The 17,710-nt window shown below is 48.0% G+C and overlaps 2 protein-coding genes across 2 annotated transcripts in view; both read right to left on the bottom strand.

The window, feature by feature from the left end:
- Positions 1-1,073: 1,073 nt before the first annotated feature.
- Positions 1,074-1,847, bottom strand: LOC311312525 (neurexophilin-1; the record flags this gene model as incomplete). Its single annotated transcript, XM_084442487.1, has 1 exon — positions 1,074-1,847. One exon carries the CDS (start codon positions 1,845-1,847, stop codon positions 1,074-1,076), a length of 774 nt encoding a protein of 257 aa, XP_084298613.1.
- An 11,742-nt stretch (positions 1,848-13,589) lies between these two features.
- Positions 13,590-17,710, bottom strand: part of thsd7ab (thrombospondin, type I, domain containing 7Ab) — a gene marked incomplete at both ends in the record, with an annotated part of 328,169 nt that continues 324,048 nt past the window's right edge. Inside the window, 5 exons of the mRNA XM_084442488.1 lie at positions 13,590-13,677; positions 14,773-14,860; positions 15,789-15,951; positions 16,126-16,217; positions 16,385-16,480. Coding sequence (XP_084298614.1) covers positions 13,590-13,677; positions 14,773-14,860; positions 15,789-15,951; positions 16,126-16,217; positions 16,385-16,480 — 527 coding nt within the window. The remainder of the gene's footprint in view (positions 13,678-14,772; positions 14,861-15,788; positions 15,952-16,125; positions 16,218-16,384; positions 16,481-17,710) is intronic.

Here is a 17,710-nt window from a genome sequence, read left to right on the forward strand (position 1 = left end):
CCCTCTTTTACACCAGAATTTACACGCTCTTTGATAAATGAGGCCCCTGGTTTGACGACTACTTGTTATGAAAAAGTTACATTTGCTTCGACTCTGCAGAAAGGTTTTTCACAGTGCTGATTCCTCTAAATGCTTTACAATCTGCAGGCATCCAATTTTTGTAATGAATGTTTAATAGTCAGTACAAATAGTCAATATCATTACCAGCCAGGGTGCCAGGAGAGAAAGCATGTTATTATAATGTGTTCTACTGTACCCCTGCAATCCAGACATGTCCTCTCTCCTCTGTTTGGGGGCAATACTGCACATGTTGGGTTTCAACAGCCTAATATGGAGAACATTTCTTGTGGATTTCTTGTGGGACAAGTACAAAAATAAATTTTTGCAATTACTGAAGCATATATTTATTCACACAAATGGCATTCCTCTACAGAAAATATGTAATTTCATTGTTGTCAGGCGTGTATGTGAGGTCTTATTTTGTTCTCTGCTAATGTTTCATAATCATTGAACTGAAGGAAATTGAATTTGACAAGTGCTCTGAACAATTCTGAATGTTTATATGCACACTATACACTGGGCATGCATGCTCATTATGACAAATATATTTAATTATCTCCTATTAAGACAGATTTTTCACTTTGGCTTCTAATGTTTTCTGAAAAAGTAGTTTGATGCGTTTACATTATTAGATGATAGACCAGGTAACAATTAAAACAGACAAGACATGTAAAAAACATATAGATGATATTCCATCACCAATGGAACATTTGAGATTTCATTGTGGTTACATATCATTTACATAAGAAAAACCTTCAGAACGGCTCTTTTCTTTTGAGAGCTACTATTGTATATAATTTACTGGATAAATACATGAAAGAGTAAGCAGAGGCTTTTAATGCTCTCAGGATGACCAGGGGAAGGACTGCCCTGTGCAGCAGTCTGAATATGCCTGTCATTTTATCCTCATCATCCCTGTTTTATTAAAGGCAGCATGATCTCGGCTCAAATGACTGGCATCTCCCAGGATTCAATGACCTGTCTCTGTGCCTTTCTTACAAGCAATCAGATAATCAGCCAGTAGGAAGGTAGGGGGTGTCACTGTGGTAATTGTAATCCGGACAGACTTTCTGCACAAGCTTGTAGTCGGTACTGTAGAAGGAGATGTAGATGCAGATGACTTTGAAGGGTTTGGAGCACAGCCAGGACACGTGGCTCTGCGTCTGCTCCTGGTGGCAGTTCTGGGAGGGGTCATGGGCGCACAGTGAGCTCCGGGCGCTCTTCTCCACCTTCTCATACTCCACCCTGCAATTAAACAACTTGGTGTCTTTGGCCTGCAGAACCGACTGCTGCTGCCGCTGGCGGGGCTGGAGCTCCACGGCCCTGGTGGGAGGAGTCAGGCCCACGGACACGTTCCCCTGGCCGGTGGCGTTGTAGCGGAAGTACACGCTGAACGTGCCGTTGCCATGGTCCACGATCTTGCCGGTGATCAGCAGGTTGAGCTTGACCGTCTTGATGTTGGAGTGGAAGTCACCCCAGCCAAACATCTTCTTGAACTTGCCTGTTTTGACAATAGGTCTCCTCTTGGCACGGGAGCGGGGGCCATGCGGGTCGGCGGGGTTGTGGAACCAGTCCCAGAAGAGTTGGGATTCCTCATAGTTCAGGTCCAGGGTGGTGAAGTTCTCTTTGCCATAAAGGGTCTGGGAAAGTAAACGACTTATGGAGAAGACCTTGCCATTTTCTGTCCAGAAGTTCTTCAGCCTGGCTTTAGGGCTCTGTCTGGGGTCAGAGGTCTCAGCGGGGGGGGGATGATGGCTGCTGGAGACCTGAGGGGGGAACAAAGTCATTTGTTACAACCATTTCTCAATTACAAAACATCAAAGGACTCTTTTGATGGCATGGGTAAAAAAAGTCTACTTTCTTGGTGAGGTGAAATCGTCTGATAGTCACCGGTACAAGGGCGTAGGTTTGCGTATGGACAGCCGGGACATGTCCCTACCAACATTTTAGGAGGCCCAAATTGTCCCTACCAACTTTTAAGCAACCTTGTTCACATTATCTTTGGATTGCAGTTATATTAGATCATTTAGATGGCCTTCCCATAGTTTGGAAGGACAGAATTGACCGTACCATTTTGAGTAGTTGATTACGAGTTAGTTTGTATTATGTTCAGAGTTACATTAGACCGTTAGCCTACCCCTTTCCTCCATCGTGAACGTGCCATCCCAGTAGTTTTTTTCAATATATTTTTTAAACTCACGTTTGATTGGCTCATTTGGCTGAGATAGATTGTTGCATTTTCGCTGAATCTGAAGACCAACAGCCTTACAGACAGACGCTGACAGCAAGCCATTTAGGTTACAAGCCATGTGATTCTGACAGCCGTTTAGGTACATCCACCACAATGTCGCCTCCCCCTCCGAAGAGGATGAGGGATATCAGGAGCTTTTTCTCCGCAACTGTAAGTAACGTTAGCGTTAGCTAGGTTAGCTAGCTACTGGTAAACTAAGTAGCTAATGTTAGGCATTAGCCACATGAAAACCAGCTAGGTTGGTGCTAGCTAACGTTACCTAAACTAATATCACTTGTCTTTCCATTGTGGCAAATGATCAACTGATGATATGCTGGCTAGCTAGCGAACTGTTAAGATGGCTTCTATCATCCTGTAACATTAGGATAGCAGCAGCCATTACATTATTATACATTAGCTGCCCACCAGAGATTTAATTGAATGGGACATCACGGCGTCCTCACAACGACCATTAGTGTCAGCATACTAGCCGATGGGCTATATAGCTTTGTCAAACCCAGTCTGTGCTAGACGTGATGCTAATTTTTGCCATATTAAATTCCCATTAACTTATGTTAAAAAACGTCAGTGATATTAAAGTCGTTAGTTTTGATTTAAAAATAAATACATTGTTTTAGCCTGACAGGGGTTCTTGTTACAATTATAGGGGAAACTGAATACTCATACGGTAGCGTTATCTAGAGGTTAGCCAGCCCGTGAGAGCCGTTAACGTTACTTTTATGAGGGCTCAGGTCTGTTTTTCTTTATACAAGCCCGTCCCTGTGTAGCCTGTTTTCTTACAGTTATTAGCTGTAACATATACTTGCTAACTGGAATCTCATAATTCCTCTCACTATATTGGCCGGAGGGTGTTTTAAATAAACTAGTGTATGTTGAAGTACATGGGATTAATCTATGGTATCGAATTGAGTATCCAGGATTGTGGAATTTCTCAATTAGTATTGCCTACTAAATGTCTGGTATTTTGTGACTCCCCTGGTGGACAGATCTATCAATTTATGAGTTGAATGTCAGTCTAAAAATCCAATGAAAATCTCAATTTCTTTCAAATCATTTTTATATATGAAACAGCAGAAGTCGAGAGAGAGAGAGTGGAGGGACACAGCAGCAGACGAGAGAGAGAGAGAGAGTGGAGCAGCAGCAAAAGTCGAGAGAGAGTGGAGGGACGCAGCAGCAACCGAGAGAGAGAGTGGAGGGGGCAGCAACCGAGAGAGAGAGAGTAAAGGGACGCAGCAGCAGGCGCGCCAACTGGCCTGGCCCGCGGTGAATGGCCTGGCCCGCGGTGAATGGCCTGCCCCCACCCCCCCTGTCAACAAATCGCGCTCGTGGCCTGACTGGCTACATCTCCCGGCCTGAAATATTCACCCAGTCCGGCCCTGCCTGGAGGTCACACACACACACAACACACGACTACCAGCTGCTTCATACATGGTGTCTTTATCAAGACTCAACGTATTGCTGCCGTACAGAGATGAATGACGCACTCCTTACGAATAGATGTGGTGCAGCACCAGACCACCACCTGCTCAATGTGCCCTGAGCAGATGATTGATGGCTCCTTCACTCTCCTCCTCTCACAGTCACACAGATGAGTGGACTAAGGTTCCCAACGGTGGCCTGACCCCTGTTGGGGGATGTGACAGCAGATCTATCGGGGAGGAGTGTTTACATTGGGTACCTTTAGCCTCCCCAGATCAATACTCTGAAAATAAGCTCTTCTCTGGTTCAGAGAAGTTCTCTGCATGACAATGGCTGCTCCAGTAGACCAGATTGAATCAGCAGCAGATGTTATGTGTTCAGTATGTTATGTGTTCAGTATGTTATATGTTAAGTATGCAAACACTTTTTTACTACATTTGAAATGAAAAGATGGCCCACAATACACTGTTTTAAATGAATAACTATTGTAGATCTGTAAATAAATGCATCCTTGCTCTATGGGAGATCAGAACAGTGACCTGGGCAGAGCTATCTCCTACAGTATGTGGAGATGGCTTCACACAGTTGATAGAACTTCTGTGACCATCAAGACCAGGCAAGACCCCAAACCAGGTGCTCCTTAGAGATACACATTCTCTTCAGAGGTCTGCGTGCATAGAGGGCCTATGAACTGACTGAGTAGTTTCTACCTAGAACTACCTAGTACCTATAATAATTCACACGCATAAGCCCCATTTATTATTCATGGATTTTTGCTATTTTATTTTATAAAACATGGTGTCTCCAATGACCAAATGAAATCTATCGTTCATTGTTGCTTAGAATTACCTTTTCCACTAAATGACTGTCTCACTCTCAATGGACTCCTTAAATGTGGAAAGACAGCCTCTAAAAGTGCAACAAAGTTTCACATTCAATTTCTGCCATAACATGGGTATGGATTACACTCGTATCCTTGACTGGCACAGGGATGCTTTCTCAAAAGCTATAACATGGCACAATTATACTGTGTACCTGAAATGTTTTTTCTTCAGACTTGAAATCCCTGTCATAACTTGTACTCAGGCCCTAAACTGTGACACACAACACCTTCATCTGGATCTGATGGCCTCAGAGAATTCTCTCAGATACAAACACCACCCCACTACGAGGATTACAGACCGACCCGTAATCCAGCCAGCAGAGATTAGGCAGCTCAGAGGCAGACCTGACATAACACAGCGTTAGAGGTCAGCAATTACCTCTTGTCTGTCGATAACATGCAAGAGAGAGAGAGAGAGAGAGAAGGGGGGAGGGGTTGGCGGGCTGACAGAGAGAGAGAATGAGTGGGAGAGAGAGTACATTTTTAAATTGCCTCTATTTCGTAACGTTTACATTTGATTGCTTATGTTATATATTTTGTATTGTTCCACTTGCTTTGGCAATGTAAACATACATGTATGTTTCCCATGCCATTAAAGCCCCTTTTTATTAAATTAATTGACAGAGACAAAGAGAGAGAGAGAGAGAGAGAGAGAGAGAGAGAGAGAGAGAGTGGTGGAGAGAGAGTGAGCAGCCATTATTCATGGCGCCCGGGGACCAAGACCAAGTGTTCAGTCCAGGTCCTGGTCAGGGACCGGACTGAAAGGCATCTGTTCTTCTGCATGTTTTTCTTATTGGGTTCTTTGGGAGGAAACCCTTGTGAACATGGGGAGAACATATAAACTCTGCACAAAAAGGCCCAGAGACCTGCTTGATGTGAGGCAACAGTACTAGGTGCTGTGCCACCGTGCCACCCGTGAAAGATTTTAGGGTTCAGTGTCTTGCTGAAGGACACTTCGGCACATTGCCGGGAGCCGGGTTCAAACTGGGGGACCTTGCGATCCCCAGCCGGCCGCTCTACCTCCCGAGCTACATGCCATATTGGTGTGGTAACTTCACATGCTTATCAGTCAATTCTTCATCTCACCTTTTCTCAATACCCTGTTCTCAAGAAAATCTGAATTCCACTAAGATAATAGCCTACATATGCTATAAAAATATATATTAAAATATATTACACATAATCATAGCGGTACAATTAGAATATTGTGGAAAGTTCATTATTTTCCGTAATCTTATTTAAAAAGTGAAACTTTCATATATTATAGATTCATTACACATGAAGTGAAATATTTGTGTTAGCTGTTATATATATATATATATAGTTGTGTTATATTTGGATGTTAGCTGGGAGGGGGGGGGGGGGCAGACTGGGTGTTAGCTGGGAGGAGGGGGCGCAGACTGGGTGTTAGCTGGGAGGAGGAGGGGCAGACTGGGTGTTAGCTGGGAGGAGGGGGGGCAGACTGGGTGTTAGCTGGGAGGAGCGGGGGCAGACTGGGTGTTAGCTGGGAGGAGGAGGGGCAGACTGGGTGTTAGCTGGGAGGAGGGGGGGCAGACTGGGTGTTAGTTGGGAGGGGGGGGCAGACTGGGTGTTAGCTGGGAGGAGGGGGGGCAGACTGGGTGTTAGTTGGGAGGGGGGGTAGACTCGCTACGTTCGTCCATCAAAGGTTGAACTCTCGTCGACCAATCCCCGACTGGCTCAGAGATTGAGTGGTTGTGCGTGGACATTGCCGGCTTTAAAATCGTCAACGTCTGCAAGCCTCCGCCCTCGCGAATCACACCAGTGTATCTCCCAGTCTTCCCTCACCCCTGTCTCTATGCTGGCGACTTCAACTGCCAGAAAGAAGATTGGGGGTACAGCACCAATACATCCGACGGAGAAACCCAAGCTGCTTGGGAAGCTAACAACAGCCCGGCCCTGTTGTACGATCTCAAGGGCGCAGCCAGCTTTGTCTCAGGTCGCTGGAAAACTGGGACGAATCCTGACTTGGCATTCGCAAGCGTTGGCGTTGACAACTGGCTTCCTGATAGACGCGTGCTAGGAAAGTTCCCGCGGTCCCAACATCGACCATCGCTGATTACCATGCCTAAACTCGTGGACCTCATCCTGAGCGAGCCGGTGAAGCGATGGAACTTCCGAAAGGCCAACTGGAAACTGGAAGCTACTGCCTCCTTACTCATAGATCCACGAGGTGCCTTCCACCACCTAACACCAACAACATGGACGAGGCGTACCGGGAACTCTGCGGCATACTGGTGAAAGCGGCCAAAAGATCCATCCCACGCAGACATTGCAACAGTTACAAACTGTGCTGAGATGTGTAGTGTGAGAGTCTCTACTGTGCCTTCCTCTGGCCCCCCCCAGGAGCTGAGTCAGACAGACTTGCCTCAGCCCTGCTGTCTGGACTCAGCTGAAGGAGACAAGAGCGCTGGGAGGAGGCCGGTAACTCCATCGACTTCTCACACTCCAGCTGCAAGGCATGGAGCATCCTTAACAACCTCACTGGTAGGTCTAGACACTACCCCCGCCACTGCCCCATCTCTGCAAATAAAATCGCATCACAGTTTGTGAAAAGTGGGACATACGAGGGCAAAGGCCGCGAATGGTCACGTCTCGTAGCAAAATAATTGTCTGACTTCTGGAAGGCCGCAACTCCTAGCGGCGGTAACATGAATTCACACCAGAGGAGTTCGCTGCTGCCCTCCAGCATGTAAAGCCAGGGAAAGCTCCGGGGCCTGATACTTTCTGCCCGAAGCTTATACTCCTTGAAGTCCTGGTTAAGAGCGTTCCTCTCTTCCTGCTTGTGCCAACTCAAGATCCTGAGGGGGACCCCAAGAGTTATCACCCCATCTCTCTGTTATGTATCCCCTTCAAGATCCTCGAGTGTCTCATCTACGCCTGTGTCCAACCAATCATCGACCCGCTGCTCCCACAGGAGCAGGCCGTGTTCCGACGCGGGAGATTGACCGTAGATCAAGTCACTTTGATGACTCAAGACACCGAGGACAACTTTTTGACAAAAAAAGAAGGCCAGAGCCATCTTTATAGACCTGACGGCTGCCTACGACATCGTATGGCACCGCGGCCTTACCTGCAAGCTGCTCTGCCTGCTGCTGGACAAGCACATGGTCAGCATGATCATGGAGCTTGTCCGAAACCGCAGCTTCACCCTCACCACTGGTAGCGGACAGCGAAGCAGTTTGTGAGGCCTTAAGAACGGAGTCCCCCAGGGATCTGTCCTAGCCCCCTCCGCTATAACATCTACACCTACAGTACGACCTGCCGACCACAGTCTCCAGGAAGTATGCCTATGCAGACGACCTTGCGCTGGTATACTCAGCTGGAGACTGGCAGGCCGAGGAGGACACTGAGCCAGGACATGCAGACAGTAGCGGCATACCTCTGGAAATGGAGATTGAAACTCAGCGAGGCAAAGACGGTGTCGGCGGCCTTCCACCTTAACAACAAGGAAGCCAAACGTGAGCTCTGAATACACATTGATGGAACACTCCTGCCATACAGCGCCGAAGCAACCTATCTTGGAGTGACATTGGACAGGTCGTTCACGTTCCGCCGACCCCTCGAGTCACTGCGCAAGAAATTAACAGCTTGTGTGGCGTTGATGAGCCGATTGGTCCTATCAGGCTGGGGTGCCACAAAAACACTGCGTACGGAAGTCCTAGCCCTGGCCTACTCGACCAGTGAATATTGCGCACCGATCTGGTGTTGCAGCGCTCACACCCGCCTCATCGACCCGCCTATCAACGAAGCCTTGCGCATTGTGACAGGATACCTGCATCCCACTCCTGTGGACAACCTTCCCATCCTCGCAGGCATCCAGCCCGCTGGCCTCCACAGGAACCACAGCACGTCTCGCCTGCCGGGCAGTGGAGCTTAACCACCTGCTCCACGACAGGCTCACTGCAACAGCGGAGCCTCCCCGGCGTCTCAAGTTGAGACACCCTTTTGTGCCTGCCGCACGGGATCTCCTGCAGCAATGCAGAGATCTTAACATCAGCGAGGCAGGATGGGCGGACCATATCTGGTGTGAGGAGTGGGAGGCAAACACCTCCAGACTCCGTGATTTCATCCCGGCCGCCGGTCCTTCCCCTCCCGGGATGGACTTACCCAGCGTAGGTGAGGCTTAATTGCCTCCGGACCAGCGTTGGACACTTCCGCTCATTGATGCACAGATGGGGCTTGGTATCCTGTGCGGCGTGCGAGTGTGGCGCTGAGGAACAAACTGCATGTCATCCAGGACTGTCCAACATATCGGACACCCAACGGAATGGATGCTCCTGGAGGTGTGCCCGGATATATAGCCCGGGTGACCCCCTCGCCCAGGCTTGGGATGGTAAAAGGATAGCCCCTCGGGGCCTGGGGGGAGAGAGGAAAATAACAACTATCCCAAATGATGAAGTAGAAGCTGTGAGAGGGGGGGAGGGGGGGGGGGGCAGAATGGGTGTTAGTGAGAGGGGGAGGGGGGGGCAGACTGGGTGTTAGTGAGAGGGGGAGGGGGGGGCAGACTGGGTGTTAGTGAGAGGGGGGGGGGGGAGGCAGACTGGGTGTTAGTGAGAGGGGGAGGGGGGGGGCAGATTGGGTGTTAGCTGTAAGGAGGGGGGGGCAGACTGGGTGTTAGCTGTGGTACCAGGGGAGGGGCGCAGAGATGACAACAAACATGAATGTACATTAAAACATCACAGACAGCTTTGGATTGAAGTGGTGCCCGATCAACACTGCACCACTCAGGACAGCGGGCTGGTTACGACCATGACAGGAGAGGAGAGAACCTCAATTCAGCTGGACTGAAGCTATTAAGATCGGCGGGTTAGTGGGAGGGGGGGGATGAACACAGTTTTTTTCCCCAACTCACCCAGAGGATAAAATACATAATCATATTATTTCACACACGAGTTGGTTCAAAGGCGTCCAAAATAAGTTTCCGAGGTTCCCATGGGTCTGTCAATCTGTCGACGGGGCTGGAGGCAAACGCTTAGGATACACAGAGCACGACGCAATTACCATCTCTCCATTAAAGCACAGCCAAGCAAGAAAAAAAAACACTTTTACATGAGGCAGTACTATAAGATCTGGTGTCCACACTGTTATCCTAAGGTTATCATTACCATGGGGAATTTAATGATGCTAAAAAAGTAATATTAATTCCATACTAATTTACCCACTGCTCAACTTGAATAACTGTTAGAAACGGGTGTGTTAATGCTGATGTTAGCTGTCAATGACAGCTTTTATTATGTGTATTTTTATAGTGTTCCTTCAAAACAGGGCTCTGGGGGGGGGGGGGCTATGATTAGTGAGCTTAGTCAACTGTGAAATTGAGTTTATGGTTTTCAAGACGGCAAACTCAATTCGATAATGGGTATTAAGATTTAAAAATAATAATTTGTAATAATTGACTTCTTTCAATCAGTATGCAAATGAGGCACTGATAAACGGTGGTACCTATGGGATGTTTGAGGAACTTCTAGGCCTATTTCTTTATGGTTTGATGACAGCTCCTCCATGCAGCGTGTTTTTCAGGGCTACTGTAAATCAGAGGATTAAGAGAATTAAGATGGCTCTAATTGACTGGCCTTGGATTAAGATTACAGTGAAACAACCCAAACATAACGCTCAGCTTGATTGATGGGCTGATTTAGTCAGGGCACCTATGATACACTCTCAATTAAACACTTACGTGAAAAGGTTCTATTCTATGTTGAATGTACAACACTTCACTAAGAAGTAATAACTTCATCTTATTATTATTATTATTATTATTATGATGGTTATTATCATTATTATAAGAAGAAGATGAAGAAAAAAACAACAACAATAGATTAGACAAGCATACTAATAATCGTAATAATAATAAGTATAATAATAACAATTGTTATTATTATTATACATTGTATTTATATAGCACCGTTCTAGTTGCCCAATGCAATCACTTACATGACATAGATACATCTGTACATCACATGGTGTAAAAAGGACTTGAAGTCCATACCTGCCCCTGTGGCTACTTCACCAACATCAACCACATGCAGTATTGCATCATCTATGTCATGTCTAAAGATGGTGACATTAAAATCCATCAACTTACCATGGAAAAGAGTGATGGCAGGAGGAGGAGCAGACACCAGCATGTGGACATCCTCTTTGGAGTCTCTCAGAGCAGCCTGCTTGCTGATGACAAGTCTAACACATATATCACAACTTGATATTCAACAAGATGAGACACACTCCTAAAAGAGACACTAAGGGATCAACCTTTGAGTTAAATAAAGCCTGAGGTCTTCTGGATCAGTGTGAGGCTGCAGTGTTGCATGAATGGAGGTGTTTGCGGGTCTGTCAGTGAGGAGAGTTGTTTTATAAGCACACTGAGCTTCAGACAGAGAGAGAGGGGAGAGAGATAGGGCGGGGGGGGGGGGGGGGGTTGAAAGGCTGAAGAGCTTAAGAAGGGTAACTTTTAACTTGTATCGAGACTGACATCTACTGGACTAGGTACTGAATTGTAACTTTTGTGCAACATTAATTTACAGTAGCTGTCCAAACCAAAATCTCCAATTCCGACTAATATTTCAGTATATCCAATGCTGATATACTTGCACAGTAAGTTAGCAAGTTTATAACATTTCCGCATTTTTATTTTTTTATTTTTCCGTACATATACTGTATAAACAACCTGTACAAAATGACAGCCTTTTTTTGATGACATACAACTTGCATCATGAGCACAACGATCAGCAGTATCATACACCCACGTTGCAATATTGAAACTAAACATTTCTGTGCAATACAAAATAAATGCACACATATGTAGAGATCTTTTCAACAAAACATTTTAAAAGGTTGTCGTTACTTACACAAAAAACTTGCAACAAAAAGTAAGCATTGGCCTTCCCACCTGCTCTTACTGTATAAGCATTGTCCTTACTGTACCGCCTGCTCTTACTGTATAAGCATTGTCCTTACTGTACCGCCTGCTCTTACTGTATAAGCACTGTCCTTACTGTACCGCCTGCTCTTAGTGTATAAGCATTGTCCTTACTGTACCGCCTGCTCTTACTGTATAAGCACTGTCCTTACTGTACCGCCTGCTCTTACTGTATAAGCACTGGCCTTACCGCCTGCTCTTACTGTATAAGCACTGGCCTTACCGCCTGCTCTTACTGTATATCTATAACTGGACGCAGGCCTGGTCAGACAGGGTAGGTAGGTAGGTAGACCTGTAGGGACACACTGGTATGTTATGTTATGTTTATACACACTACATAATGGTACTGGATATTGTACCACACATAAAATACTGCAAGTTCCCTTTCATAGCATTTGTTTGGTGTCTCACTATGAGGCATTGACATGGTGAGACACTCACTCATGCTAGTCAGTGAACCGGGGTTACTGTATGTAAGTAGTAAAGATGTTTAAAATCAACTCGTCTTACTTAGACATCCTGTATCTTGATCACTGTCCCTCTTGGTTGACCCTCATATTCTGGGACGTCCTCTCATCCACAGAACAGTGGACCGCTGCAAAACAATCAGCTACTGTCTGAATTACAATGAGAGCTGTTCAGATGGTGGTCAGTGTACCAGACACAGATAAGATACAGCTCCCTCGCCCCGGACTCAAATACAGCTCCCTCGCCCTGGACTCAAATACAGCTCCCTCGCCCTGGACTCAAATACATCTCCCTCGCCCTGGACTCAAATACAGCTCCCTCGCCCTGGACTCAAATACAGCTCCCTCGCCATGGACTCAAACACCTGTCCATGGAGGTTCAGCATTAGGCAGCTACTCACGTGTCCTGTGTCCCATGATTGTTAGGTTATGAAAGGTGTTGTTGGCCATTTGAGTCATTGGGCAGAGAGAGAGAGTGGGACAAACCCCACATAGCACAACGAGATACCAGAAGAACAAAATTTTTGTTTTGAAATGAAAATAAATAAATCTATACATACTTACTATTAATTCAGACTCTGTATGGTAGAATCATGACATGACTCATCTGCAGTTGTCCTCGGTGTGGAGTTTCACTGAAATAGTCTATTTTTATCTTTGTTTTCTGCCTGCATACAGCCCTGTATTTGAGAGGCAGTGTTCAATGGCAATAAGATAGAAGTCCTGTGCATCATGCTCACTAATATAGTGCAATAGGGTTATGGCGCCTGTTATAAAGGATTGGGGCGATAGGCCACACCTCCACTAGCGAGTGATGAGAACCCTCAGCCTCATCTGCTCTGTACACTTACATCTCCCTCCAAAATAGGCCGTTGCCCATGGATTCAACAGAAACAGAAGCATATCTCCTTTTGTATGAGACTCAGAGAGAGAGATAGAAAGAGAGAGAAAGAGAGAGAGAGAAAGAGAGAGATTTGAGACTAAATCTGGTTGAGTTTGGACAGCAGAAATCCGAGTGTTTTTCTGGAGATGTTCTGCCTCATCTCGTGTGTCAGCGTGTGAGGAGTTTCCTAAGCCTCTGGCTACTCAGGGTTTGCAATGCCAAGCAGAAAAAAACACAAGGGAAGAGTTTCTAGTTCATGCTGCTGTGTTCAAAGACAACAGAAGTCAGTCTCTTCGCAGACAGCGCTCTTCTGTTCAGAATGCAGTCTCTGCTGATAGAAAGGGCAGAAAGGAATTTGCTTGTAGTCGTGGAGGTTGTGAAGCTCTTACAAAAAGAATAGACGGGTCATGAAAGAGAACTACATGAAATGGTTCAATTCCAAACCTGTCCTGTGAAAAAACGGTCCTCTATTCATCATCATTAACATCCGTATCCTCTGGGGGACGTCTCTCTGGCAGGAGAGGGGGCCTGGAGGACGAAGCTGTCCCCGGAGGATGAGGCTGTCCCTGGAGGATGAGGCTGTCCTTGGAGGATGAGGCTGTCCCTGGAGGATGAGGCTGTCCCCGGAGGATGAGGCTGTCCCTGGAGGATGAGGCTGTCCCTGGAGGATGAGGCTGTCCCAGGAGTCACATGTCAGCGTCCCCGTCATAGGCCAGAGTCAGAGGCTTCAGCCGGTTGTTCTGTCTCTGTTGCTGTGGTTTCCTTGGCTTCTTGCTGTGTGTGTGTGTGTGTGTGTGTGTGTGCGCGTGTGTGTGCGTGTGTGTGTGTGTGAGAGAGAGAGAGAGACAGAGAGAGAAGCATCTATTAAATTCTAGTAAAAATATTTTATTCACACACATCCATAGTTGTGTCTGATGGTACAGTATATGCTATTGTCTCACATCTGTATAAAAAAATAAAAATAAATACAGGCTTGTTAGAACCATTATATCACATTATCAAGCAGTAAAGACAGTCTGCTCATTCTCATGCAGTATCTGCTCACGTGACAAAATAGGCTGCATGGCTCCAAGCTATGAAACTCCTTTATCAAGGTTCAGTCAGAGAAATATCATACTGAAGAGACAAAGTAATCAATGTGTTCATGTCTAAGGAATAACGTTTGCAAGCATACAACTGCTTACAGTATGTACTGTTTTTGATTGGTGTATGAAAAAGATCACTGGTGTTCCATGGACAGGTAATGTAAACATGAATAAAGCATATGTTGTTGATAATGCATGGTAAACAAAATCAAGCCTGGTGCTGGGGGGGAGACCACACAGGCGACAGGATTCCTGGTCTGAAAGAGGCTGGTTGCTGTACTGACTCACAGCCACCAGAGGACAGAAGGACATCATTCAGAGTCAAAGCTCTCTCAAGTCAAAGAGAAGGTCTGGATGATTTCACCTGCACCAGCAACTTCTCTCAGCCAATCAGGCGGGATATGTGACGGTGGAGGAGGGTTCAGGCTCAGGGGCGGGGGGGGGGGGTTTGGGGGGGGGGGGCGTCCTCCTCAGCTGCTGTTCTGGGCCAGATCTTGGCAGTCTGGGCATGTGTAAGTCAACTCATGTGCATTTTGACCCATCCAGACCACCGTCCCGTTACCGCTGGACTCGGCAGCCTGCAGAGAGCGTCGGATGGCACGGTAACTGCTGCTCGCCCCAGAGGGCAGAAACAAACAACAACAAACAAACAAACAAACTAATGAGGTGGAGAGCGGCGGAGGGAGAAATGGTTCAAATCAAACAAATGAAAACTAAAAAGTTGAAACTCCTAAAGTGCTATTTGCTGAATGAGGGATGATGGTGCTGAGGGAGGAGGACTCACCAGGCCAGGTACATCAGAGACACTATTAATACGAGGAGCACCAGGGCTCCTGCTGCCACTCCCAACACCCACATCCTCAGCTTCCCATCTGTGGAAGAGGAGCAGTCAGTTCAGCTCAGAACAGAACCAGCAGCCTCTGAGCCGGCCGGGTCCCCGGGTCCCTGGGGGCCGACCAGGACGGGTCACGCCCCGTGGACCTGGGCGTCACACCGCACTCGCAGCGCCGCCAGAAACAACTAAGAAATGTGTCTGGAGGATGAAGGATGCGCCGGCGGCCTCCTCAAGCGCCGCTCGCCAGAGACGTGGTGAAGGATCTGACCAGAGAGTCAGAAGCCCTGCTCTCTCAACGCTGGTGAGTGGAGGCAGGAAGGCCCTGCTCTCTCAACGCTGGTGTGTGGGGGCAGGAAGGCCCTGCTCTCTCAACGCTGGTGTGTGGGGGCAGGAAGGCCCTGCTCTCTCAACGTTGGTGTGTGGGGACAGGAAGCCCTGCTCTCTCAATGCTGCTGTGCTGTCATGTGTATTGATGGGAGATACTGATTACTGATTACTGTGTTACTACTACAAAGCATGTTGGTGTGGTGAAATGTGAGTGTAGCTCAGATTCAGTGTATGAGATGCTTGCATGAGTACCGGCCGTATCGCTGAGGCAGCATCCTACCAGCATCAGCACATCAGCAGGGACTGAACCTCCCTGACCCCTGACCCTGTGGGCTCTAGGCTCCTATAGCTGGAGCCTCATCTAACTCCAGTCATGTTTTATGATGTATTAGGATAATGCACACAGCACACTGCACCATCCACATGTTAGTGTTCAGACTTTGTCTGAGGGGCTGCATTGATGGTGAGCAACTGACCATGGTTAGAAACTCAAGGCAGAGTGTGTTCAGCAGTGTTCAGGGTGTGTTCAGCAGAGTTCAGGGTGTGTACAGCAGTGTTCAGGGTGTGTTCAGCAGTGTTCAGGGCGTGTTCAGCAGAGTTCAGGTGTCCCTGTATGCATGAGTGTGTGGCTGCGCTACCTTGTCCGAAGGGCTGCAGGTACCAGGTGTGTTGGGGGGGCGGGGTGGGATGGGTGGCGCTGGCGGGGGGGATCTCCAGCAAGGGGATGGGCACGCAGCGCTCCAGCTGGCCCTCGCCGGACAGCACCTCCGTGTAGCCCTCCTCACACACACACACGCCGGCCTGCAGGGGGCAGAGTTACACAGACGTGTTGGTGTCGCCCGGCTCGTCATGTGGGCCGAGTGGTGTTTTAACGGGTGTGTAGAACTGCTGTACATTCAGACCGGCGCAGGGTCAGAACCACTGCGCTGCTCACTGACCGACACCAGCGTAAACACATAAAAGGTGGCAGCTCACCTCGGTGCAGAAGGACTCGGGCGTCGGGCACGGCCAGACGCAGGAGCTGTTAGGGCTTGGGTCCGCAGGAGGGCTGACAGGGGGGCATCCTCCTGGAGGGTAAAGGTCATCAGGGTGGAATCACTTTAGTATGAAGGGGACTTCTGTTTCACTACAGATTGATTATCCAGGTGTTCCCTAGGCAGTAGCTCCTCAAAGCATCTGAGCAAGCTGGCGCCATGTGTGCACCTAGTAAACTCAGTCTCCCAGAAGGCCTCACCTGTGACATTGAGTCCGTCGGAGCGTTGACACCAGGTGAGGAGAGAAGAGTCTTCCCATGTGCTTCTCATCCACTTGTATCCATAACACTCCCCACCTGAGGGAGACAGGATGAGCGCTCAGAGACCCAGAGCCAGCGGCGCCATGCGCTTCACTAGACACATTCACGCTTCAGTATCCAAGACTGGAGGGGAGCCCTGTGTGATTAATCACCAATAAAACCAATCAAGCTATTGCAAATGAGCAGTTTAACCTTAAAGAAAGACAGATCTTTCTCTCATAGAGTTTGCTACAGTATCCTCATTACAATAGATAAAACCGATCATTCACTACTGTCATGGTGTGAATATCTTAAGTTGCAGTTAATATATCTCTCTTCTCTCTTGTTTTTCTCAAACCATCCCCTCCCTCTCTTCTCCTCTCTCTCCACAGCCCTGGAGGCATGATGGGAAACCAGGTCAGTCCAGTGCTGTGCTGTGCTGACTGACTGACTGACTGACTGACTGACTGACTGACTGACTGGCTGACTGGCTGACTGACTGACTGACTGACTGACTGACTGACTGACTGACTGTCTGTCTGTCTGTCTGACTTACTGACGGACTGGCTGATTGGCTGACTGACTGACTGACTGACTGACTGACTGACTGACTGACTGACTGACTGGCTGTCTGACTGGCTGACTGGCTGACTGGCTGACTGACTGACTGACTGACTGACTGGCAGACTGACTGACTGACTGACTGACTGACTGACTGGCTGACTGACGGACTGACGGACTGATTGACTGGCTGACTGACTGACTGGTTGGCTGGCTGACTGACTGATTGGCTGACTGACTGACTGACTGACTGACTGACTGACTGACTGACTGCCTGGCTGGCGGACTGACGGACTGACGGACTGATTGACTGGCTGGCTGACTGACTGACTGTTTGGCTGACTGACTGACTGACTGACTGACTGACTGACTGACTGACTGACTGACTGGCTGACTGCCTGACTGACTGGCTGACTGGCTGACTGGTTGGCTGACTGACTTGTTGGCTGACTGACCGACTGACTGACTGGCTGACTGGCTGGCTGGCTGGCTGACTGAATGGTTGGCTGACTGACTGACTGACTGACTGACTGACTGACTGACTGGCTGGCTGGCTGACTGGTTGGCTGACTGACTGGTTGGCTGACTGACTGGTTGGCTGGCTGACTGACAGGCAGTATTGGTGAGGGTGTGGGTGGTGACTCTCTAGACTGAGCCCATGGGCGTGTGTTTCCGTGATTCCAGTCTAATGCATGAGTAAGAGGCCTGGGGGATCTGCGCTGAAGC

Source organism: Borostomias antarcticus, assembly GCF_949987555.1.
Source record: "Borostomias antarcticus genome assembly, chromosome: 8".
Lineage (NCBI taxonomy): Eukaryota > Metazoa > Chordata > Actinopteri > Stomiiformes > Stomiidae > Borostomias > Borostomias antarcticus.